At 41.5% G+C, this 25,786-nt stretch overlaps 1 protein-coding gene across 11 annotated transcripts in view; it reads right to left on the bottom strand.

The window, feature by feature from the left end:
• The window catches only part of DLG2 (discs large MAGUK scaffold protein 2), a 1,022,754-nt gene that overhangs the window by 227,017 nt on the left and 769,951 nt on the right, over positions 1-25,786 (bottom strand). For all 11 annotated transcript variants that reach the window (XM_075266199.1, XM_075266200.1, XM_075266207.1 and 8 more), the window contains 4 exons: positions 18,396-18,565; positions 16,235-16,371; positions 15,524-15,668; positions 14,330-14,471 (listed from right to left, as the gene is read on the bottom strand). In XM_075266199.1, coding sequence (XP_075122300.1) covers positions 14,330-14,471; positions 15,524-15,668; positions 16,235-16,371; positions 18,396-18,565 — 594 coding nt within the window. The remainder of the gene's footprint in view (positions 1-14,329; positions 14,472-15,523; positions 15,669-16,234; positions 16,372-18,395; positions 18,566-25,786) is intronic.

The raw sequence follows: 25,786 nt of genomic DNA, 5'->3' as shown, positions 1-25,786 counted from the left end.
TTTTTTACTGTTTTGATCTATATATTATAGTTTGTAGGTAAATATTTAAATGCTTTTTATTTTATCTTTAATAAATTCACTACCTTTGGCACGGTCTCTGTAAGAGCAATAGGATATAGAAAGATGATTAAAAATTTGCTACTTAATTTTCAACAAAAGGTCAAAATTCCTCCTCTCACCTGGAAAGATGGGGAAAGATCTGTATGGTACAGGCTTCTCTAATCTCCCAAACTCAAGGAATGTAGCTACATCCTCAGCTCTAGCGGGGTTTTCTGGAAGTCTGGCTTGTTGCGGAGCATTAGTCGGTCTCTCAATAAATTTACTTGACCGACTGACCGCACCTGCAAAAATGAAATTGGAATAGGCTTTAATAGATGGAATTTTGTGTCGTAAAAGAATTTTTTTTAAAAAACAGACTACAATAGATTGCATTTTTTAAATTTTGACCTAAATTTATGAAAATAACAAAAAAATATTATCTAGAGCTATCCTGAAAAGACTAGAATATAAAATTGTGCACAGAAAAATGCACAGAAAAAAACAAACATGTTCTCTATAGAACTAGAAATGTATTGACGTCTCCATAAATTATATTAAAAAAAATTTAATTAAAATGACTCTAAATATATGTTTTTACCAAAAGGTATACTAAATCTAATTTCTATTATTTGCTCTTACCATGGAATGCGTTACCTCTAACAACTGCACTTTTTTATTTTTGGCGCCTTCTTCTCCCATTGGCTTCAACTATCCAAAGCAGAATTTTTTCTTTAGGCTTCTAGACCTGGGGGTTTGTCACATCAATTAATCGTATACATTATGTCCATGTTTTTGTATGTTACCAAATTACTATATGCAAATAGAAAAAAGTGTCATGTTTGTGAGATTTGTCAATATATTGGATGTAGATGTAGTAATAGTAAAAAAAAAATTAAAAAAAAAATTAAAATAATAGTTTTCAAATGTAACTTTTGGCACATGCCAATGGAGACATGTCTTTTTTTTCAGATGTAGAATTGTATTCAACCTTGTTATCTCATAACCGTGCAAGCCTTCAGGTGAATGTCTAGACTTGTACACAATTTTTTTTATCACATTGTTTTGAAACTTTATAGAGGTTGGAGCTCTTGTTCTGTAGTACAGGACTCCAAATACAATACTTAGAGTCAAATATTAATATTTTAGTTTCCTAGAGCCACCACTAGAGGGAGGTTAGGAGCTCACTGCACAAATGATAGGAAATTTGATTTTGTGCTCTCTTCTTTTATTACCAAAAATCTATCTATTTATCTATCTATCTCCTATCTATCTATCTATCTATCTATCTATCTATCTATCTATCTATCTCCTATCTATCTATCTATCTATCTATCTATCTATCTATCTATCATCTATCTATCTATCTATCTATCTATCTATCTCCTATCTATCTATCTATCTATCTATCTATCTATCTATCCCTTATCTATCTATCTATCTATCCATCTATCTATCTCCTATCTATCTATCTATCTATCTATCTATCTATCTATCTATCTTTCTATCCTTCTATACTTTTATTTTGCCACAATATTAGCAATGAGTCTGGATATAGATGTTATGAATCTTGTTAACTATATATCACTCTATTACTCTTTTATGGACATTTAGCAGATCCATAGCTCCCTGATCACTTTAGTATTTATTCCAGCACAGAAAAATACAAAAAACATTTCCAAATTAAAAGGCAGACCAATCCTCTTTTTCTTCTACTGGAATATATTGTCAGATTTGTGATACTGATGAATTCCTCTATGACTGCAGCTACCTTACCTAATACACACACTCATGTATACACACACACTCACACTCAGGTATACACACACACTCAGAGTCAGGTATACGCAAACACCAACTCTCATTTGTATACTTTGTCTTGTGGAGAAGGCCATGTAAAGTCAAAAACACACCAGGCAGGCAAATGGGGACACTTCTCCTTTAGAATATATTTCACCTTTGTCCAGAGGCCGTGTTGGATTTCCCCTTGAATGGAACTGATGTGCAATATCACATTTCCCATTCCTTCTGCAGCCACTTCTGAGTTTGGCTCAAAAAACCACAGCAAAATCTGCAACTAAAAAACAGCAACGTTTCTGCAATGTGGGGCCTTAGCCTTAGGAGCGCTGTCATGACCTTTAGGAGATGGACTTGGAGTTAGGAGTGGCTTGAGCAGAAGGGAGAAATATATGAGCTTCCTAGATATATCCCAAAGCCCACTTGACAGCAGTGAGTATAATTGTGCTGAAACTAACAAAAGTGATTGCTCAGGAAAGGCGGGGGCTAAGGAAAAAAATTCCAAGTGGGCCAAAATCAGTGGAGGGGCACCTACTGAAGAATGCAAATAATTCCAGTTGATTGAGACAGTGAACGATCCTCTTTTAGTTGCCCATAATTTTTTTCATTACAGTTGTGTAATTTTTGTTTTTAGCTTTACAATTTTTAACAATTTAAGAAATTATTTTTTGAAATTGAAATTTCTTAATTTTTTTAGAGTACAAGTGATAATTTTGAATATTTAATATTTTTTTTGGCATTTGTTGTGTCCAATTTTTATCTATAATTTTTTTCTTAAATAAATAGAATTGATACTTACCATGTAGTTTAATTAAATATATACATATACGGCTGCACATCCATCAATTATACACATGCACTTACACATCCACACGCTCAAAAAATGCATGACAACATTTTTTTTTTCCAAACAACATTGTGCCTTTAATTTGTTTGATAAATATACAAACTACAAATTCAAGTAAAAATTCACATATAGATGGGATTACAGGGTTTCCATCCTCCTTCCTATATAATACCAGTAAGTGAATCGACAAGGACTTCTATTCCATCTTAGTTTAGTCCTCAGTTCCCATTGGCACAGAAGCATATTAAAATATCTGATTTTTTTTTTTTTACATTGTAACCAAACAAAAAAACCAAAAAACAAAAAATTTAATTCAATCTTCATTTTCTTTTTTTGAATTATATTGCACACGAGTCATGTCAATACTATCAGATATACATAAAAAAATCGAAACAAAGATAAAGCAAGTAAAATTCTACAAATTGACAGAAATTTTTGAAAATTCATAATCCATTTACAGTGTGGCTTTTGTTTTTAACGCCACCCGTTTCCGATTTCTCGCTCACCCTTTTGATAGCTTGAAGTTTAAGTGCTAGTTCTAGAGATAAAAATACAGTACAGTGCAGATATGCATTGAAAATAATCTTATGTATATGGTCTCCGTACAGTCATGTGACAAAAACACTAGCGTAAAAACTAGCCTATGAATGCATAGAAAGTTCAAAATGGCCAACTGCAAAAACGGATTCACAGTATTATAGGTTATAAAAACCTTCCTATGCCCAATGATCTGATTGTCTATGTCATATAAATAGTATTATTTTCAATCCTTAATGGCTATTGAGTGATATGACACTTAAAAAAACACACATTCGATGAAATCTATTATTTGCATAAATTTTTAGAATATATATAGATTTTTTATTTTTTTTTACAATATTGAATAGAAGCACCAACATTTCCTTTGACGGAAAATATCGCATAAATTGTAACACATTTCAAAAAGTCAAATCAAAAAATTTCAAAAATTCAAAAAGAAAAACAAAAACTACTCCTAAAAGCCCATCGTTTTGTTAGGAGCCTTATTTATTTATTTATTTTTTTAATACGGGTGGATGTTTTGTTATGGCACCATCTGAGGAATTCGCAACCGTATTTTTTTTTTTAGCTGAATGTTTTTGATTTCGGAATATTATTGCAGCAGGCGGGATCACACAGTAGTCGCCCATTAGGTCAGATGGTAGAATAGCAAAGGTGACATCCATTGAACAGAGGGGGACAATAAAGTTTGGCCAATTCGGATAAAAAATTGTGATTGCAGGTTTAACATATTATTCATGCAGCTTACCACCCCCCCTCTCCCCAAATACTAAAAACTCTATCATGCAATGAGGCAAGGACACCAACCAGGGACAAAGAACAAAGCAAATTCATCACCTGAATATTATATTTTGTGATACATATCTCATTTTACAGAATAACGCATTCAACTTTTTTTTAATTTTTTTTTTTAATAAATACATTTTTAAGAAAATATAAGAATTTACTGATTTTGGAAGCCGAGGTGTAAAATAAAATCTTACAATTCACCTTCATTTTAAATCTGGATCACCATTTCACATGCAATAAATATAATAATCCACACTTCAAGAATAATACAAATGCAGAAAATCATAGGAAAATATTTTTGAAATGCCCACATAGACTTCTGTAGAATTCACAATTTTTTTTTCTAGGTATTTTTTTTACATTTTTTAATTTCAGCAACATATAACAACCCGAAAAAGTGACCAACAGAAGTATTGCCGGATCTCTAAACATATCTATTTTATATATTACATTAAGTAGATATTTTTTAAACTATAAATCATATAGAATGTATAATACAAATAATAATTCCACTTATACTAATAAAAATACTAAAATACTTTTTTATATTTATTCATCCCAAAAGAAAATAGGAAGGATGAAAAATTTAATAAAAACTAAGAGATAAGATAAGATAATCCTTTATTAGTCCCACCATGGGGAAATTTCAGAATTTCAGATTTCAAAAACTAGGACAAATCCTTGTGGTTCTAAGTTATTTATTTGGCTCCGTAGAAAATTATTCTAATTAAAAAAAAAAAAAATTATGTTAAATGTAATATTTTGTTAAACATTTTTAAGAATGTTTTTGAAATTCTCTACTAGGTCACGAAGGATAATACAATAAAAAATAAAATCTAATAAAAAAATACTGTAGTGTTCACACTGGCCACTAAACTCTCATATTAGGATAAAATTCCATGACTTTTCAGCTTTTGTTGTGAAGACTGGGGGCCAGATCAGCAATCATCTAATTATCTTTAAAGGCCAGGATTACAATGAAAGTTAACACCAAAGTGTTTTTTTTTTTTTCATTAACATGTCGGAATAGCCTTAAGAAAGGCTATTCCTCTCCTAACTTTCAATGTTTTCTCCTCACCGCCGTTCCATAGAAATATCGTTTTTCACCAGTAGGCAAATGAGTTATCTCACAGCACTGAGGGCGGTCCCCAGTGCTCAAACAGCACTGGGGGCGTCCCCAATGCTGGGAGAGAACTCTCTTCAGCGCCGCTTCCATCTTCATCAGGAACGGGCTCTTCACGCGTCTTCTTATGGTGCAGGTTTCAGACTTCAAGGCCTTGGGCCTCGGGCAGGGCAGACTGCGCATGCCCACAGGCCACGAGAAAATAGCCGCTTACAATATTGTGTAAGCGGTCATTTTCTTGAGGCCCAAGCATGCACAGTCTGCTCTGCCCGAGGCCAGAGGCCTAGAAGTCTGTAACCTGCGCCGGAAGAAAAGGATGAAGAGGATGTTGCAGATGAAGATGGAGGTGGCACTGTTGAGAGTTCAGTGCTGTTTGAACACTGGGGACCGCCCCCAGTGCTGTGAGAGAAATCATTTGCATATCGGCAAAAACTGGTATTTCTACGGAACAGCGGCGCGGAGGAGACATCGAAAGGTAGGAGAAGAATAGCCTTTCTTAAGGCTATTCCAACGTGTTAATTAGAAAAAAAAAAAGTTTGTATGATAGGATCCCTTTAAAGGGAGGGGCAAAATGCCTTCCAAACTAATAATATTGCCCTCTCAGGGACTTTAATGTATATTTGTAGCCACAAACTTATGAAGCAATGAAGAGATAATCATTTCTTATGGATATGCAAATCAACCTACAAGTGCATCAGGGGCGGGACCTGATTTGCCTACAGACAACTGTAATGCAGAGTGAGGATAAAAAATGTCAATCGTGACTAAAAGAGAGACATTAAGCACCAATTCCAGAGGATAGCCAAAGCATTTGCAACTGTCTGTAGACAAACTTGCAAAACTGGCCCCGCCCCTATTGCACTTGTAGGCTGATTTGCATAGACAAAAAAATCTCTGCATTGCTTTATCGGTTTATGGTCACAAAGACATGTTGCTACTCGTATTAAAAGCCCCTACTTGGCACTATTATTAGTTTGGGAGATATTTTGGGGATAACACCCCATTAATACAAGTGATGAGGACAGGTCAGTTCCTCACAACCCTCTGGAGAGACTGCAGCACGTCAGAAAGCAAGCAAATTTCTAGAAGCCCTGTTCACAACTGAAAGCAAGATGGAGGGCCCTGAAAAAGCAGGAAAATAAACCAAAATAATTCAAAGTAAATTTATCAAGGCAAAAATATATAATCAATATAAAAATCTTTCTGGATTAAATATGGAAGACAAAGCTACTGGATCCAGCGCTGGTGTCAGCCTGGATGTTTAGCTTATGAATAAAGTTATTATTTTAATTATTAAAAATATATATTATACAGGCATCTATCATGCTCTGGGCTGTGAACAGCAAGGGCGGAGGCTCGTAGCATCGAAAGCACCGGTAAAACTAAGTATAAAGCTACTGATGGACTTCTATAGAAGAGTAAAGTGAGCGTGCTCTGTGACGTGTACAGAGGGCAGGGAGGGGGAGGAGGGAGGTGAAGCTGAACTGTTTCCATGATCGTTTGTCAATGGCCGATCCTGTGTTACCTGTCTATACCTTTATTTTAGGTGGTAGCTAGCAAGATGATTGCTGACCCCCCAGTCTCCCAAAGCCCTACATATTACTTTTATGGAGGGCTGCGGGGGAGGCCAGAACACTGCCTCTACTGTCTTCCCTGCAGCTGCTCCAATCCAGCGACATCACTGAATTTTCACAGACTTGGGATGCAGGTCCATTAAGATGAATGGAGTTAGTCATGGGACTCAGATCATGAGCAGCTACAGGGAAGAATGGAAGTAGAGTCTCAGCCTCCTCCGCAGCCCTCCACATGGCTCCACCATGGCTCTGGGGGACTGGGTGGACATTAGCAGTGCAGTGAATGCCCAAGTAAGCTTTATTACTCCCCAGATAACACCTTTAAATATAATATATGCCAAAAATATTCAGTAGATGTGGGTCACTGGAGACCCTACCTTACTCGGAAGGTAACTCCTACAGAAGTGAGTGGACAAGGTCACACATATAGGGCTCACATCTCAATCTGAAGACCTTGTAAGATGGGGTCAGGGACTTACAGCTCTCAGACATTAAGGGAATGTCCTATGTATATGCCCTAAATGTCCGAGGTGGGAATACCCTTTTAAAGTGCATCCATGAATAAATTAAATATTGCTTCATTTTAGGCTTGCCTGGATTTTCAAAAATGACCAGAAATGTGCTTGATATTGTACATAGTCCAAAACCTTAAAAAACATTTAGAAACCATTGAGGTGCGCTGTGTGAGCTGCCGCGTCAGGCACTGTAGCTGAGCCCACTTATGTGCTCCTTTCTTGTGCTTTTCAATAGAGGGGGGGCTCAAGGGTTGGTTCCCCATTATTCACAAAAACATTGGTCATAACGTTAAAATTCAGATACTAAAATTCTAATACGATTTTTTTTCCCCTACTTCTAGAGTTGAACTCTTAGGCTTCATATCTTCCTTTCGAGAGGAAGTGGGAAGAAATACTGACAGTGTTTTTGTATTTTTTCAGACTTTTATTCCTTATTGTAATTTAAAGAACAGTTCCAGACAGATATGGAAATTTAAATTACATTTTTCAAATATATTTTTTGGGTCCAATTTCCAATCAAGTGCTGCCAACATATTGAATGTGTTTGACTACTTTTCAGAAACAAAAATGTGATCACAAGAGTTGTTGTCCCTCTGTCCCATTCCTCTTGGGCATTTACACCTTCAGAAGAACATTTTTTTTTAAATACATTTTTTTTGGCAAATTAGAGATTTAAAAAATTAATTTTGTTGTCGATATTTACATTTTTTTGAAAAATTCAGCAGACATCAATATTCTGTTTTCTGATTGTCATATTTGGCTTTGCTGTGCAGAATGGGAGATGATGAGCAGAGTCATCTCATGGTTAGAGGATAGTCTACTGCTGGCTAAGGCTAAGTTCACACGGGGGGCGTTATAGCGGGTTTTGGCACTGAGAGTGACGCGGGGAGCCGTGTCACTCTCGGGTCAAAACCTACCTGCCACGACTGTCAAATGTAAGGGTCGATGCCGGAGGTTGCTGTCTCCAGGTGGACGCCGTGGCTCACCGAGCTGCGGAATCCGCCTGAAGGAAGGGCAGCCCGCTTCTTTTCTCCATGAGTGGCAGCAAGCCGCTCACGGAAAAAAGTAGCCTGGTGGTCTACATAGACCACCATTGTGAGGGGGTGGATTATGATGTGGATTAGGCACCATAATCCGCCCCCTCTGTGCCCATGTGAACTAGCCCTAACACTAGATGCTATACACAGATTTCTGGGGTTACTGGGAATGAACTCGATAGTTTTTGTCTAAGGACACTTTTGTTTCCATAAAATTTTTATTAATTGCAGCTTCAATTCAATATGGCCGCCCCAGGAATATTTTTGAAAAACAAAAAGGAAATATCTACACAAATTTCAAAAAGCAATAAGTCTGTTATTTTAATTCTAAAATTCTACATACATGAGACATTCCCTGTTAGTAAAATATTAAACCAGTGCCCCGCCCTGACAGTGACATCACAGGACACCGAAAAAGAAATGTAATTTGTAATTTTTTAGCCTACATTATTTAGACAATAATTTTGATGTTAAGACTGGAACTGTTCTTCATAAAATAAAAATGCAAATGAAAATTTTACCATGAAGCAAAGTCTTGTGGCTACAAGTTGTCTACTGATCTATTGAGGCAAAACCATGTGTCCATATGTACCCAAAAATAAGCATATATAAGAATGTATAGGAAAAAATTTGAAATGTTCAGATTGTTGAAAATGTGAAATTGTTGAGATTTGAAATTTCAAATTGTTCAGATTGTTGAAATGTGAGTTATGCCAATGTGGACTATATTCAGAAGTCTCCAAAATATTCCAGATGAAATAAATAAAAAAAGAGTAGTTCGGAAGTTTTTGTGGGCCAAAGAAAATTCTAGTAACCTTGAATGCAAATGGGAAAAAAAAATAGGCCGAAAGATAAGAAAAGAAATGCTTCACTGGAAAACTGAGGAAAGTCAACAAAGCAACATACAAGTGCATTGTGGGTGATAACATGTCTGCAGGACATCCCAATTCTTCATCGCATACAACGCAACAAACATGGTTTTATGTAGATAGGGGATAGAATCCAAGTTTTGGAAGGCATGGTTACATCAAGCCCTGTCCGTTGAAGAGTCTCCTTGTGGGTCTTTGATTTAAAATCTACTACCAAAAAAAATAAAACATGTATCACAGGAATAGGACAACGACAAGCAAAAAGTACATATCAATATTCAAAAACATTGGTGACTTAGGCTTGTTGACAGCTATTTTTGGTGTCATGGATGGTGTCACTAGGATATTCTGCCAATATCAGATCACTGGGGGTCTGACCACTGTAACCTCAGCAGAACCAAAGCTTCATGCCATTTGTTCCCTGATTTGGCCACATTTTTGGTCCAATATAGTCAACAGTTGACAATGTTGTCCCGGCAAAACCTCAGGAGGAGCCACCAAAAGACAAAGTGGCATGGTACCTTCTTAGCATCGTTCTATTGAAGTTGCAATGATTTGACCCCCAACAAACACACATTGATAGAATATCCTAGTCTGTAGTATGACAACCATGTCAAAGGGGATGTCCACCTTTAGAAAAACATGGCCTCCTTCCAAGAACAGATCCTCATCTGTCCATGAGTTGTGTAGGGTATTGCAAATTAGTTTCATTGAACAAAATCGGGCTGTTTCCACACACAACCTGTGGACAGTTGCGGCACCGTTTTAGAAAAAAAATGCAATGTTTTGCTAATCCAAGGCAACCCCTTTAAATGAGTTTTTCGACTAAAAATTCCCAAATGTCATGAAACAGATCTGTTGATTATAAATCTACCCAATTTGAGATCATCTATCGATCCAACCCCGTTATACCAGGACTGACTGTTGGAATAGAACACTGGTCACCAAGGATTGATAGCGTCCACAAAACTCTCACGGACGGCTGGACGTAATTACATGCAATAGTTAAACCAAGACCTTGAGTTTCAGGAATTCCAAAAAGTTTTTCATTTCTCAATATTTTTCACAATTCTAAACCAAAAAAATTAAGTTCTCCATATTTCAGAGACCATCATAATCAACATCTATTAAAAATGAAAGATATCGGCACCAAATGATTGAATGTAGTAACCACCTGACGAGGATGTGTTACTTAAAGGCAATGGAGGAGGCCATTTTGTAGACGCAACTAAAACTTGATAAGTGAAAATGATAGGAACAAATCCCCCAAAATAAAAAGTGCTGTCCACAAAATGACCTCCACTATAGGTAGGTCCAATAAATGTATGTCTCAACAATTAAGAAGGTTCTCTAGGACATTGATACGCTGTGGCCCTTCATGGAGAACCATGGGACCTTCATTTTGGTAGGACTATATCGTTTTCCATGTCTATCCAGGCCAGTTTGGATAGATATGGAAAATCGGAAGAGAGAAAATGGAGAAACCAGGTGGACTCCATTATAGTCTATGGGGTCCACGGAATCTGCTGGTTAGGCTGACAGGGTATCCCTCTTTCGAAAACCCATTCTGGCCCGAACAATGGAGACCCAAACGCTAGTATGAACCTAGCATCCACCGGCTTATATATACATATAGCTTTGGGTACTACTGCCATCCACTCACGGTTCCGATATTGGGTGCAGTTTCCAGGGATTACACCTCCACTGGTGATCTATCTACAGACTTTGGAGAACGCCTTTAACTTTTACTAATATAAGCTAATGAATTTAAGCTAATGATGAAAATATGAATATTAAAAAGGATAAAATATTATTTTTAATTAGGAAAAACATTTTTTAAAATTTAGTTTTTTTAATTTTTGCAAATTTATTTATATTGAAAATTTTTGAAAATTATTTTTGATTTTTTTTTTCTAAACCGTACACATACATCGATTATTTATACTCCTGTTCTCGAGCTTCACGAATCACTACCTTCAGGATTCATCACCCCGTTGCCGCCGCACTTTGTCATGTAAATGTTTTCGTTGCGACATAATTACAATGTTTTCCCTCACCGTCTTCGCTGCTGATTGAACCGGAAGCCTGGTATGATTAATATTCTAGGAAACTATTTTAGCCGCCTCACAGAATACTTTGCAGGTTTACTAATGGTACACCGAGATATTAAATTCATTTGTAATTACTCCAGGGCATGAAAAAAAACGGCAGATTATCCGGTGCTAAAGACTTTAACCAAATATTGTGACAAAGTGTGTCATTAAATCTGCGGAATACGACGTGGAACACAATGAAACATCATAAATCAGCTTAAAGGCAAAGCAACTTTAATTGATTTGTCCTTCTAAGCATTGGCCGCTGATATCTTTCTCCTAAATAAAATTTAGTTCTAAGAAAAATTCATTGTTTAAATCCCATTTTTATTTTAATTTTTAGAGAATTTTTGGTGTTTTTGTTTTTAATTTTCCTTAGTATCTAAATTTAAAAAAATTCCAACGATCAATTCCAACTCTTGCCACTAAGCCTATGAAATTCTGCCACTTCCTACTTCCCGCAGGTGGACCACAGCAAACCGATTTGTATAGGATCAGATTTGACCAGAAAATTCCAAAAGTTTTGGGTTTGATCCAAACTCAAAACTTTTGAGGTTTGTCACCCATGAAACGCCTGGGGTCTCCTCAGATCCCAGAGTATAATATGAGGAGGACCCAGGGAGATGAGTAAAAATAACGGTTATACTAACTTTGCCCCACCTCTCCTGGGTATTGGCAATTCTCTGCCATCCCCTTCAGGCCTCTGGCTTATATCACACACCCCAAGGGTCACCACTGAGGTTTGTGATTAGGCTTCAATGATCATCCCCAAAAATTTGGCGGGATGAACCTCATAAATATTCACTGAAACAAATTACCGTATATACTCGAGTATAAGCTGACCCGAATATAAGCTGAGGCCCCTAATTTTACCACAAAAACTGGGAAAACTTATTGACTCGAGTATAAGCCGAGGGGGGCTTGTTCAGCACAAAAACTGTGCTAAAAACTTGGCTTATACTCGAGTATATACGGTATGTGAGATTCGGCCATCTTTTTTACTGGAGAGTTTTCTAAGCATGCTCTTTGACCTTTACAAAGGTCATTGTGCTGGCATGGGAAGTAGATAAGCTGTGACCATTACCTAATGTGATGGTGGATTCTATGTCTTATTTACATATACAGTATATAATAGCTGTGACCATCGGTGTGCTGATAAGCGAGGTGACTGCTGTTGCAAAAAAAAACTCAAACAAAAAATGGAATTCCCTGCATATGATTTGGCTTTGTGGCCAGAGTCAGAACTGCAATTTTTTATTTTTATTATTGATAATAACATTGAAAATTTGGATGACGCACGCCAAAAATTGTTTAAAAACATGTTTAGCATAAAACTTGAATATGTTAATTTTTACTTGACACATTCCCTTTTAATTTAAAGTTTGGGTTGATATTCAAATATTTGGGACATTAAAACTTACTGAGAGTTCCAAAGTAGGAAAGTATTATTACCTACACTGGGGGACAGATTGTGCACATAGTGGCTATAATTTTGTGTGATGTTGTAGGATCCCATGCCAAATAACCCCGATATTCCCATCTGATAATAAGGAAGTGATGACATCACTTCCTTGTTATCAATGGGGCGTCGCACTATTCCTCAAATTCCCACAGTATATGGGTAGAGGGGTAATACCTATGGATGCCATATTATTGGACAAGTCACTTTTAGGGTTGAGCGATAGGGATCGGAAAAGATCGGATCCCGATCGGCGATCGAGCAAATTTCACAATCGGGATCGGCTGGAAAATGATCGGAAATCGGATTTTAAAATCGATCCTGAAATCTCAAGATCGGCTCAACCCTAGTCACTTTCTCCCACAAGACCAATATACTCTTCCACTGCTGCCAACATCCCCATTCTAAGTACATCTAAATCCTTCTTTCACAAATTTTTTTCATCTTTTTAGACTTGTAAGAAAGTTATGTATTTCAAGTATTTTTCATTATGTTTGTACAAAATTTTGGAGTTTTTCAAGTCTATGGGAGATAAACCATAGCCGGGATTGCTTCTTTATCCAAAAACATCACTGACCCAAAAAATCCCACCCAATGGCCCCAAACCAGTCCAGTTTGTAGTGAGTTTTATATTTCACTATTGGCTTTTGAATGAACATCTGGACATAAAATTTTGGGGGGCAAAAAAATTCAAAAAAGAAAAAACCCTCAAAAATATTTGTGAAAAAAAAAGTCCATTATTTTCATGCCCGTTTTGCATTTGTGAGTCATTTGCTTTCACGGATCCCTCATAAACTTAAGCCTCTTAAAAAAGGGCCTAGTTTTTGGCAGTCCGTGTGAATAGCCCCACCGAAATCAATGAGTTCTAAAAATGCCAATTTCAAAAACAGTCGTACCACGGATGTTTTTCACTTTTTGTGTGGACGAGGTCTAAAAAATATGTGCAATTTTTTAACTCCTGTGGATCTATATTATGGTTTTAATAACAAATATCCTTTTGGGTATTCAGCTTCTATGCAGAATTACGTGACTTCAGCGCCACACCCGTCCCCAGGTTGGATGCGGTACTGCAACTCATCTCCACTCAATGGAACTAAGCTGCAATACCTTACACAACCCATAGACAGTTGTGGCATGATTACTATCTAGCCATTATATTTCCATCAGTGAAGGTACCCTACTGTTTCCCCATTACCAAGGTGGAATATGGTAACCAAAACCCCCAAAATTAAGTGGTAAATCTTAAGACCTCAACATGACTTTTTGGATACGAGAGGTGATACCAGCACAATGTGGTCATGTATGCGTTACGTGTCTCCTATGAAATGGATAGGACAGAATACACCGGCCCAGTATGGACATATGAGCGGACCCACGCCAGGTTTCATCCCACAAAACCCATGCACTGTCTTAGAAGTAAATGAGAAACTCAGGGTAATGTTCCTATATTTATTTCAGTAAGTTACAGCATATCCCAGTCAGTAAAGCACAGAGAATCGTAAAGCTTGGAGCATGTTCAGCAATTCCTCAAGTCCAAAGCAAAACCATCACAAGGTCACTGTCAATTTAAGGAGGCGTCCTGACACAATGTTACTGCTGCTATAAGGCTGCTCGTATTAGAAATAATAGATATGAAAGGCGTTTTCTGACCTGGTGTAGTCATCCTCCACAAGCATGTGCTTTGGGATTGGAGAGTATCTTCCCGGAGAGATTGGCGGCAATGAGCTCTTGTATTCCAAGGTGCCATTGTTTGCAGTGCTGAGGATGTGGCTCTCCAGAGGTGGCGAATAGGCTAGAGACGGGGCAAGAAGAAGGTCGTCAGTTACACCAAGATAGGGCTTGAACCAAGAACAGGGGACATTTGGAATCTAGGCTTTAGATGGGTGTAGGCTGGTGGAGTATGTGAAGAGGTGTTTGAGAGGCAGTCAACAACTCTGCCATGGCCAGAGACAAAGGGCTAGAGCAACAAACCCAGAATCTGCCCTGGGTTGACTGTAGCCTTGACTTGTGAACCTTGCAAATATTCGAGAGGTTTTGCAATTTTTGTTCAGAACCGAAAATTCTATTATTAAACTCTGAGGTCCAGGGGGGTGTTGAAAAAATAACAAAACAGTCGTCCTTACTTTTCCTCACCTCTTTTTGGTTCCACCGTAGCACCTGATGTTCTTTCTCAACATCTTCTAGCCCTGGTCCCATCTGGTCTCTTTCCCGATGTCATGGGCTTCTGAGTCACTGTTGAGGCCTATGATCAGTATCATGACGCTTTGACCAAAGAATCGTGACTCTGATACCCTCCATACAACGGGGCCTCAGCATTGACCCCGGATCCTTTGATGCCATAGAAGAGACCATAAGGAGTTGGGAAAGAACACCGGACCTCACAATGAAGCCCAGGAGAAGTGAGACAAGCTGCACCTACCCCAGGCCTCTGATTATATTACTGAAGAGACCCCAGAGTATAATAATGATTTGTAGGCAGCAAATGTCAAAAATTTTGGGTTCTGCCGAACCTAAAATTTTTGGAAAATTTGTAAGAAAACCCATCTCTAGCCATGATGGGTGATTTAGGCTATAAGAGGGCTAACATCCATATTTCTGGTGATGGGACGGAAACATGGTCTAGGGCAACAAAGAGGGCAACATAGTGGTCTAGGGCAGCAATGGTGTCAATTCCAGGGTTCCTAGTGGAAAGGCACTAATGTCTGCCCGAGACGACCAGAACCAAGACCTTGGGCAATCACATAGAAAACTTTAAGAAGGCCGGGTAGGGTGCTACAGAAACCATGAAAAAATTCCAAATCAAGTGACCCATGATCCTGCTAGTAAATATCACACAGTACTTACAGTGAGTGATATCTGGAGGTCCATAAGGATCTGTCATATATATTGTTGTGGGTTTTCCCACTTTCAGGTAAACTACGTCCGATGTATTCTTCAAAATTGCTACGGCTTCCTCATGAGTGACTTCTTCTAAACTGTAGTTGTTTACCTGGAGAGAGAAAGGCCAAGACAGTAGGTCACCAAGAAAAGATGGCAGCTCATGTATGATATAGGAGTGGATAAAACTTTAAAGGGTTTAAAAAAGGGTTCCACATGCAACACCCTCAACTATTAGCCCAAATAGCTACAAAGAGTGACTACAACTCTGGAGGACCAGAGAATGAGAACTGTGTAATACTTCATGTCTCCTCTGGGAGTGCTGTAGGGAAAATTAACAGCTTTTATATAGATTGTAGCTGATCTCTGGGGATTCTTCTGAAGTGGAAAAACCCTTTTAAAGACAATTTATTCTTAAAAGTATTGTGTTGCACCATTGCCTTTCACCAAGATCTTCGGCCTCCTGGGGAGACCAATATGGAGACTCCTTTGACATTCCCACATTAATACCAAGTTACTTACTATCTGTACCCTATTCCAAACATGAAGGGGCAATCTTTTGTTAACAGGTGACTACTCTGAGTAGTTGTAGTGTTGACTACCACTAAGGGGCACCTAACACCCAATTTATTTATGTGGCTTTGTCGGGTGTCAGGGAGGGGTGCACTCTATTCTCACCATTAGTAACCTGTCTCCCACTTGTAGTCGTCCATCTTTTTGTGCTGCTCCTCCTTCAATAATTTTGGTTACATAAATGCTGTTGTCTCCGGGAATGTGTTGGTTTCCGACTCCTCCAGCAATGCTGAAACCCAAACCTGGAGAGGATTGAGAAGAATACGACATTTCTGAAGAAACAAGGATTAAAGCAACCATTTTATATGGCCTATTAAAAAGTCATAATGGGAGGGGGGGTCTTCAACCCTGAACCCCTATAATTAAGACTATAGCGGACCATATATAATACTAAATATGCCCTGTAGTGGCCACTAACAGGGAAATATACAGAATATGTTTCCTAGTAATGATAGTGCAGTGGGTTCCACAAGCTGACCACAGGGGCAACTGTTATTAGAGATGAAATAGAAGGACCAGCAACTCAGATTTGGTGAAAAATCTGGCAATAAGGAACTGCGCTCCCCTTGTTTAGTTGATAAATACGGTTTTATTGATAACGAACTCATACAACGCGTTTCGGGCGTCAGACTATGCCCTTCCTCAGGTGCAATGGTTTCTTTACCACTGGGATGAATTCAAGCCGGCCCAATATGTCACAGCTCTAAGTTATCTGTCCCCTGAGTGCAGATGAGTGGAGTACATAATTGATGCAGGGGTCCGTCGGCTTCCTGCTTCACCACCCGGCTGCTCCTCTGTTTCCGGTGTACTGCTCAGGAGCAGGGGGTGTGATCTGGCCACGTCACTTACATTTTGCCTGTTGCTCTTTGAAGCTGCTGGCAGCAGAGACAACAGGGGGATGGGGAGAGGTGAATATTAGGGGTTTTTCTTTACTTGATTGCTACTGGGGAGGGGGGAAACCTGGAAAGAGGACATTATACTGTGGGGGCAACCAGGAAAGGTAGCATTATACTGTGGGGGCAACCAGGAAAGGTAGCATTATACTGTGGGGGCAAGCAGGAAAGGGAACATTATGCTGTTGGGATAACACAGAAAGGGGACACTAATAAGGGGAAACCTGGAAATGGAACATTACAATATGGGGGCAACCTGGAAAGGGGGCAATTTACTTTTGGGATAACCTGCAAGGGAAACAATATACTGTTGGGCAGGGGTGAACCATTTGTTTCTGACGCCTGAAGCAGACGTCAGAAAGCCGCCCCCCCCCCCCCCCGGGAAGGGGGCGGGGCGGGCCGAGCGGAGGGGGTGGGGCCCCGGGGCCTAGCAGAGGGGGTGGGGCCTAGCAGAGTGAGCATCTTAACAGGCAGAGAGCAGGCATGGAGAAGGCCAAAATGCCGCCCTCCCTGGGGCCCTGGCACAGCGCCACCCGAAGCGGTCGCTTCAGGTCGCCTCATGGGAGGTGCGGCACTGCTGTTGGGATAACCTGGAAGGGGGACAATATACTGTTGGAATAAATTGGAAAATGGACATTATACTGTGCGGGACAACCTGGAAAGTGAACAATATATTGTTGGGATGAGGGCTTGTTCACCTCTGCGCCCGATATCCGTTCTCAGGTTTCCATCTTCTGCAGACAGAAAACGGAAACCTGTCAGACTGTGTCCGGCCAAGAGCGCCAGTGAACATTTTATGCTCTCGGCGGCGAAACCGTTATTTTTTAAAAACCAGACACAAAGTCCTGCATGTCTGACTTTGTGTCTGGTTAAAAAAAAACGGCTTCACCGTGGAGAGCACAAATGCTCGTGGGCGCTCACGGCCGGACACTCTTCAAATCCATTCATTTAAATGCCTGCAAGAATGATACCAGTGTGACATCTATTACATTATACCATGTGCAGGTCAGGTATTTGTAAGGGGTGGTGATGGGGAAAACCATTTATGAAATCTTTGTACTGGGCCCACCAATGTGTTACAATGGCCCCCGACTGTATCCAGTCAAGTAAATTACCCATAAGAACCTATCACCAGGCTTTGTGTCCAGTAAACCATCAGCAAGTCCTCAGCTAAGGTTTTGGGTCCCACACCTACCAAAACCAGTCCTTTTATTATCTCCGGTTGCTCCAGCCCTGTACACAATGAGTCTACTGTCTTCGACTTTATTCTATAGAGAATCCTTGGGCAGTGGTAAAGTAGCGTCATGTCCCATCGCTGACCTGATATCCCCTCCTACAACGGTCCTTATAATGACAAAAAATTACCTTCTTACCTTTCGGCCCTTTAAAAAGTTTAATTTCTACAACGGTTTCAAGGATGGGTCTCCTCCTGCGCACGTACAGGCGGACAATGGAACCGGCTTCTTTCAAAGCTTCTACCGCTCTGCTGTGCGACACTTCAGAAACATCCACCTCGTTCACTCGGAGAATACAATCGTTGACCCTGTAACAAAGCTTACATTTCAGAAATCGTGCGTCTTCTGAAGGCAGAATGAACGTCCTTGTACATCAGGTAAGTTCAGCATTGCAGCACATCCACATTATAGAAAATCAAGGCTTGCTGAGCTCCATTGTTATATACTGTCTCACATCGAGAAGCAAGGACACGGTATAATAGAGCCGCGTGCGTAAACATTGGCGGTTATGTCTTATTACTAGCATATTGCAGGGATGTTATATATACGAAACGTCAGAGACAAGTCCTGTAAGGAACTGTCAGGCAGGGGTCATAGACAGCGATACATCAACATTTCAGGGATGCACAGAAACTCAGAATTGGGACTCATTATTGTACCCATTTTTATTACAGTAGGGCTCATACTGGTGTATTACAGGAGAATTATACCTGTATTATAGAGAATCTGAGACCAGGACCCCTATACAATTAAACACTGCAGATGAAAGCTCCTAAACTAATACAGACCCCAGATCAGACCCCTAAACTAATACAGACCCCAGACCAGACCCCTAAACTAATACAGACCCCAGACCAGACCCCTAAACTAATACACACCCCAGACCAGACCCCTAAACTAATACAGACCCCAGACCAGACCTCTAAACTAATACAGACCCCAGACCAGACCCCTAAGGTAATACAGACCACTGACTCTCTAAATACAGACCCCAGACCAGAACCCATTACCAATAGCTACCCCCTAAACACCAACCTTCTCAGTATATAGGTCTAGACCCTCTAAATAATACCTTAGAACCCCTAAATAGAAACCCAAACTAACTACATACAGACCTCAGACCCAGACCACTAAATGCAGACACCCTAAATACATAAAGAAACCTTAACAGCAGACCCCAGACTAAATGCCAAACACCCCCTAATACTCAACCTAGATGAGATCCCTACACTAATACTGACTCCGAACCAGAATCCTTGAAGAATACCCTTAAACCCTAAATAGCAATCTCCTCAAGACAAATAGGTGAAGACTTCATAGACACATACGCAAAACCCCTAAATAGATAGAGACTCAAAAAATACAGTCCTAGACACAGCTCCACAGTCCTTGGCGCCAAAACCTCTACAATAACAACATGTCCAACTAGCTCACGTAACCACTGAGGCCATGGGTGTAGTGTCCATGTGTGGTGGTGAGGGGAGGGCACCACATAACTGGAGTGCCATAATCGAAGACCAATGTTGAAGACTGGGATCAGACTCCGAAATATAAACCCTAGTCAGGAAATCTGGGACACTTTGGTGGCCCAGGAGCTCTCTCCTTTCTCTGGGAGCCTCTTGGACATTGTAGGTGCGTTGACCAGTATGAAGCTCCAAGTGGTACAGAGTCCTTAGATGGCACCCACAGCTCTCTTTGGGGCCATACTCTACTTTAATTGGCACTATTGCATTTAAAGAAAAATCCAGTGCCTTACAGAGGAACCATATGGTGCAATATAGACCCTCAATATAGGCACTCTACAAGCGCCTATTGGACTAAGGAGCTTCAGAGACTTGTGTGCTGCCTTGAAGTCTATGTGCTCTGCTCTACCTCCATAGTAATGTCCACCATTGTGGTTTTAGGTCCATTATATTGCACTGGTCCATTTAATGCTTTGGTTAAAGGGGAACTCCACCTTTATTTCTCATATGAAACGGAGGTTGGCACAATGAAGAGACATCTTTGAGTGGTGATTTTTGGAAGGACTCTTGGTCCCCAGTATTAGGAAGAATATATAGCAAGCATAGGATCCTTCTCTGAATGGGTTAATATGATTAATGTGAACAGGATTGTAAGTCACTGGACTGAAGTGCAGACTAAAGCTCTGACTATGGCTGCCGGCAATGTTTCACTCTAATTTAGGCTGAACACATGCGACTCTCAAAGTTCAGCAGACGCAGCTGATCCCCCAAACCGCGTCTGTCCCCTTACTCATTCTAGACAAAGCATCTGCTACTTTATCCACCATAGTCTAATAACAAAATACAATATACATCTATCTATTAACAAAAAACATTTAAAGGGGTGGCCTGGTTTAGAAAACCTATTGTCAGATACCCTATTGGCGAAATGTGAGCGGTCACAAAGAGTGTCTCTAGCTCTGGAGGACCCGTCCTGTCCTGGATTACAATGTCAAACTATGAATTTGAAAGGACAATATGTAATACTTCCTTTTTCCTATGGTGGCGCTGTGGGGAAATTGAACACTTACTGCAAGGTTTCCCCACAGGTAACAGAAATAATGGGTACAGAGATGGGAACAAGCTGGAAGTACTAAAAACTGTTAGACTAACCTTGCTTCTACCTACACCACTCTCACAGGTTCCCGTGGTGTCATGGCATCCTCTCCAAGCCTCTTCCTGCCCTTAGATGATGTCACACACCCCACACACCACTGGGGCCTGTGATTGGCTGTTGGGCGTGTGATGTCAACCAGTGGCTGTAAGAGGCTTGAAGAGGACAATGTGAGACCAGGAGAGGTGAAGCCAAGTGAGTATACTGTAAGTGTTATTTGTACCCACCCCGGGGCCTCCACTTATTATAGTCTGGGGTCTGAGGAACATTCAGGTCAAATCCGATTTTATCTGAATCGATTGCCCTGAAGCCATTTTGCTTTATGGTACAGATGGTCCAAAGCCTTTGTCCAGGTCTTGAAGACTTCCTGGAGTTGACCATGATCACCATGACTAGGATTTTACTGCCACTTTAACTACATTTAAAGGGGTTGTTATTATTATTATTATTATTGTTTATTTATATAGCACCATTAATTCCATGGTGCTTTACATTTGGGGGTTACATACAATTCACAAAATATACAGGTACATATCATACTAACAGTGATCGGCTGGCACAGTGGGGTAGAGGGCCCTGCCCGCGAGGGCTTACAATCTATGAGGGAAGGGGGTAGAGACAGAAGGAGAGGAGACTGTACAGATGGCGGTGCGGTGATAGTGTTATTGGAGGTTGTAGGCCTTCCTGAATAGGTGAGTCTTCAGGGCCTTCTTGAAGCCTGTGATTGTGGGGATCAGTCTTATGTGTCGTGGTAAGGAGTTCCAGAGTATGGGGGATGCATGGGAGAAATCTTGGAGACGGTTGTGTGAGGAGCGGATGAGGGCAGAGTGGAGTAGGAGGTCGTTGGAGGATCTGAGGTTACGTGTGGGCAGGTAGCGGGAGATGAGGTCAGAGATATATGGAGGGGACAGGGTGTGGATGGCTTTGTATGTTAGCGTTAGTAGCTTGAACTCAATTCGCTGGGCTATGGGTAACCAGTGGAGGGACTGGCAGAGGGGAGCAGCCGATGAAGATCGGGGGTGAGGTGGATTAAGCGAGCAGCACAGTTTAAGGTGGACTGGAGGGGGGCGAGGGTGTTTGCCGGGAGTCCATGCAGAAGGGTGTTGCAGTAGTCTAAGCGGGAGATTATGAGGGCCTGGACGAACATCTTGGTAGTTTCTGGGGTGAGGAAGGAGCGGATTCGGTGGATGTTCTTGAGCTGGAGGCGGCAGGAGGTGTTGAGGGTTTGAATATGTGACTTGAAGGATAAGTCAGAGTCCAGGGTAACCCCAAGGCATCGGGCCTGTGGGACAGGGGTAAGTGGGGTTCCATTAACTTTGATAGATGGGTCAGGTGGAGGGGCCATACAGGATGGGCTGAAGATGATAAACTCTGTTTTCTCCATGTTGAGTTTGAGAAAGCGGGAGGAGAGGAAGGAGGCTACGGCCGCTAGACAATCTGGAACTCTGGCCAGCAGGGAGGTAATGTCTGGTCCAGAGATGTATATTTGGGTGTCATCGGCATAGCAGTGGTACTGAAAGCCATGAGATTCTATGAGTTAGCCCAGGCCAAGGGTGTAGATGGAGAACAGGAGGGGTCCTAGGACGGAGCCTTGGGGGACACCTACAGAGATAGGGCGAGGTGAGGAGGTGGTGTGCGAGTGGGAGACGCTGAATGTGCGGTCAGAGAGGTATGAGGAGATCCAGGAATGGGCCAGGTCTGAGATACCAAGGGATGAGAGAATTTCTAACAGGAAGGAATGGTCAACTGTGTCAAAGGCAGAGGAGAGGTCGAGGAGGAGGAGGACAGAGTAATGGCGCTTGGCTTTGGCGGTTAGCAGGTCGTTAGTGACTTTTGTTAGGGCAGTTTCAGTGGAGTGCCGGGGTCTGAAGCCTGACTGAAGTCTGTCAAAGAGCAGGTTGGACGAGAGATAGGAGGAGAGTTCTGAGTGGACGTGTTGCTCGAGAAGTTTTGAGGCGTACGGGAGCAGTGAGATGGGACGTTAGTTGGCAGGAGAGGACGGGTCCAGGGACGGTTTCTTAAGTATAGGAGTGACAGTGGCGTGTTTGAAGGCTGAGGGGAAGGATCCATTGGTTAGGGATAGATTGAAGAGATGGATTAGGGCTGGAGTGATAACTTCAGTGAGCTTGGGGATGAGATGTGATTGAATCGGGTCGAGCGCACAGGAGGTGAGGTGGGATTTGGAGATTAGGGAGGAGAGTTTTTCATCAGTGATGGAGGAGAAACAGGTCAGGGATGGGGAGCAGCGAGTAGTTGGGTGGATGGATTGTCGGGGGAGTAGGGTGAGACTGTCTCTGATGGTGTCAATTTTAGTTTTAAAGTAGGAGGCGAAGTCGTCAGCTGAGATAAGTGATGTCGGAGGGGGGGCGGGAGGACGGAGGAGGGAGTTGAAGGTGGAGAATAGTTGTTTGGGGTTGCGAGAGAGTGCGGATATGAGTGTGGTGAAGTAGACCTGCTTGGCGGCGGTGAGTGCGTTCTTAAATGTGAGAACTGCCTCTTTGTACCTGAGGAAGTCCTCCTGGGAGTGGCTTTTCTTCCAGAGGCGCTCTGCAACCCGCGAGGCACGTCTCAGTTTTTTAGTCTGGTCAGTGTGCCAGGGTTGTCTATTGGTTGGTCGGGCTCTGGAGTTTGTGTAGGGGGCTACAGAATCAAGGGCTGAGGTAATGGTGGTATTATAGAAGGCAGCAGCGGCATCTGTGTCCTGGATTGAGGATATGTCAGCGAGTGGTAGGAGAGAGTCTGAGAGGGTGCAGGTGTCAAGGCGGTTGAGGTTCCTGCGGGGGCATGGTGGTTTAGAGAGTGGGGGGTACGTTGGAGAAGAGAGGGCAGAGAACGTTAGCAGGTTGTGGTCAGAGAGCGTGTTGAGGACTACAAAAACATGACTGCCCAGAAATAGTATCACACCTGTCCATAGGCTATGCCTTATATTGTAGCTCAACTCCACTGACCGTACTGACCGGGTTGCAATATTCTACATAGCGTGTGTGCAGGACATGCACCGGGTTGGCTTGTTGCAATGGAAAGGTTAACCTCAGGTCAGGTGTTGCCCTTCTTATCCACGGTGGAAATGGCCCCCTATTTAAGGGTCTGTTCCCATTCTCTAGGAGAGTTGGCCAGCTTGGAGGACAGCTTGTTGGTGTAGAGGATAGCTTGGAGCGTGACCAACTTGGGAGATGTTTGTAGAGGTTACGAAGGAAGCCTCCTCCTGTCCACAAAAAAAACCCCCATCTACTTCTAAAGACTGGACAACTTAGGACTCTCTTGGGTAAGAGAACAGGTTCCCTGGTGATGGGCAGAGCATCCCATGTGTCTATCTGTAACTAATGCCAGCATTGGCCTATTTGTTTTTCTGGCCCGTTGCAGGACAAGAACAATGGACAGTGGGACCTCAAACATGGAGCCCGATGGACCACATGGACTAGATTGAGGTCCGTCAGTTGTCTGTTGACGAAAAAGTTTGGCGTGCAGGACTTTTTTGGACTGCCAATTCCAGGCAGATATTGCGAAGGAGTATCCAGCGTAGATGGAACTGTTGTCTACTTTGCCACTGAAGAACGGCAAACGTTGTATTTCCGTTTACCTCAGTAAAAAGGACTTCTGTGTGACTTGGGTGTCCATCGCTGGTGGGTGGCTTCAGGTTACCCGCAGTGGGCAACAGCTCGGGAGAAGAAGGTCATGGTGATGTTGGCTGCAGTGGAGCCGCCATATTGCCACTCTCCTGTGACCCCAGCTCTCCTGGGCCTTGTTTACATATGGACAGATGGGGTACAGTTTTAGATAGAAAGCAGCCCTGTCTCTCTGTTCCTGAACAGATGAGCATCAGGAATGAAGTGTTGGAGGAGCGGAGCAGAACTGGTAATGTGCGCATATTGCTAAGCTGTCAGTCTATGTGCACATATTGATAGATCCTAGAGAAACCCTTGATTTCATTTCATTTACATAAAGTGCTCGTTTCCACATTTGCACATGCTCATCTTAATAAAGTTTAATGTACAAATTAATAAACAGCGATAGATTGCGGAGTTTCATTTACAGAATCCTCTGAATAGGACAGATGTCAGAATATACAGAATCAAATTGTACAGAACTGGTGATACAGTAACATCTACCGACCGCAATTTTGTTCTGATATTATGGAGGTTGTCTCATGTCCTCTATGACCGAGATGGTGATCTTTTAGAGAAGAATATGGTGCTGCACGTAGACACCATGAATAAGTTAGTGTCACCAGACCCTGGCAATGAGGCATAACCGTTACTCCAAAGATGTAAGAAGCAGCAACCTCATTGCTCCAAAGTCTGCATTTTAATGTAAAAAACAGGGATATCTTGGCCAAGGAGCCACCAATTCACAAGAAGAAGACACTGGTGACACTAACCTATCTATCTGCAGGGCTGGGGTGATATGCTGGGTCTGGTGACAGTAACCTATCTATCTGCAGGACTGGGGTGATATGCTGGTTCTGGTGACACTAACCTATCTATCTGCAGGGCTGGGGTGATATGCTGGGTCTGGTGACAGTAACCTATCTATCTGCAGACTGGGGTGATATGCTGGGTCTGGTGACAGTAACCTATCTATCTGCAGGGCTGGGGTGATATGCTGGGTCTGGTGACAGTAACCTATCTATCTGCAGGGCTGGGGTGATATGCTGGGTCTGGTGACAGTAACCTATCTATCTGCGGGGCTGGGGTGATATGCTAGGTCTGGTGACACTAACCTATCTATCTGCAGGACTGGGGTGATATGCTGGTTCTGGTGACAGTAACCTATCTATCTGCAGGGCTGGGGTGATGTGCTGGTTCTGGTGACAGTAACCTATCTATCTGCAGGGCTGGGGTGATATGCTGGGTCTGGTGACACTAACCTATCTATCTGCAGGACTGGGGTGATATGCTGGTTCTGGTGACAGT

Source organism: Leptodactylus fuscus, chromosome 2, assembly GCF_031893055.1.
Source record: "Leptodactylus fuscus isolate aLepFus1 chromosome 2, aLepFus1.hap2, whole genome shotgun sequence".
In the NCBI taxonomy this organism is placed as follows: Eukaryota; Metazoa; Chordata; class Amphibia; order Anura; family Leptodactylidae; genus Leptodactylus; species Leptodactylus fuscus.
The sequence above is the reverse complement of the archived record's forward strand: the minus strand, read 5'-3'. Positions and strand labels throughout refer to the sequence as shown.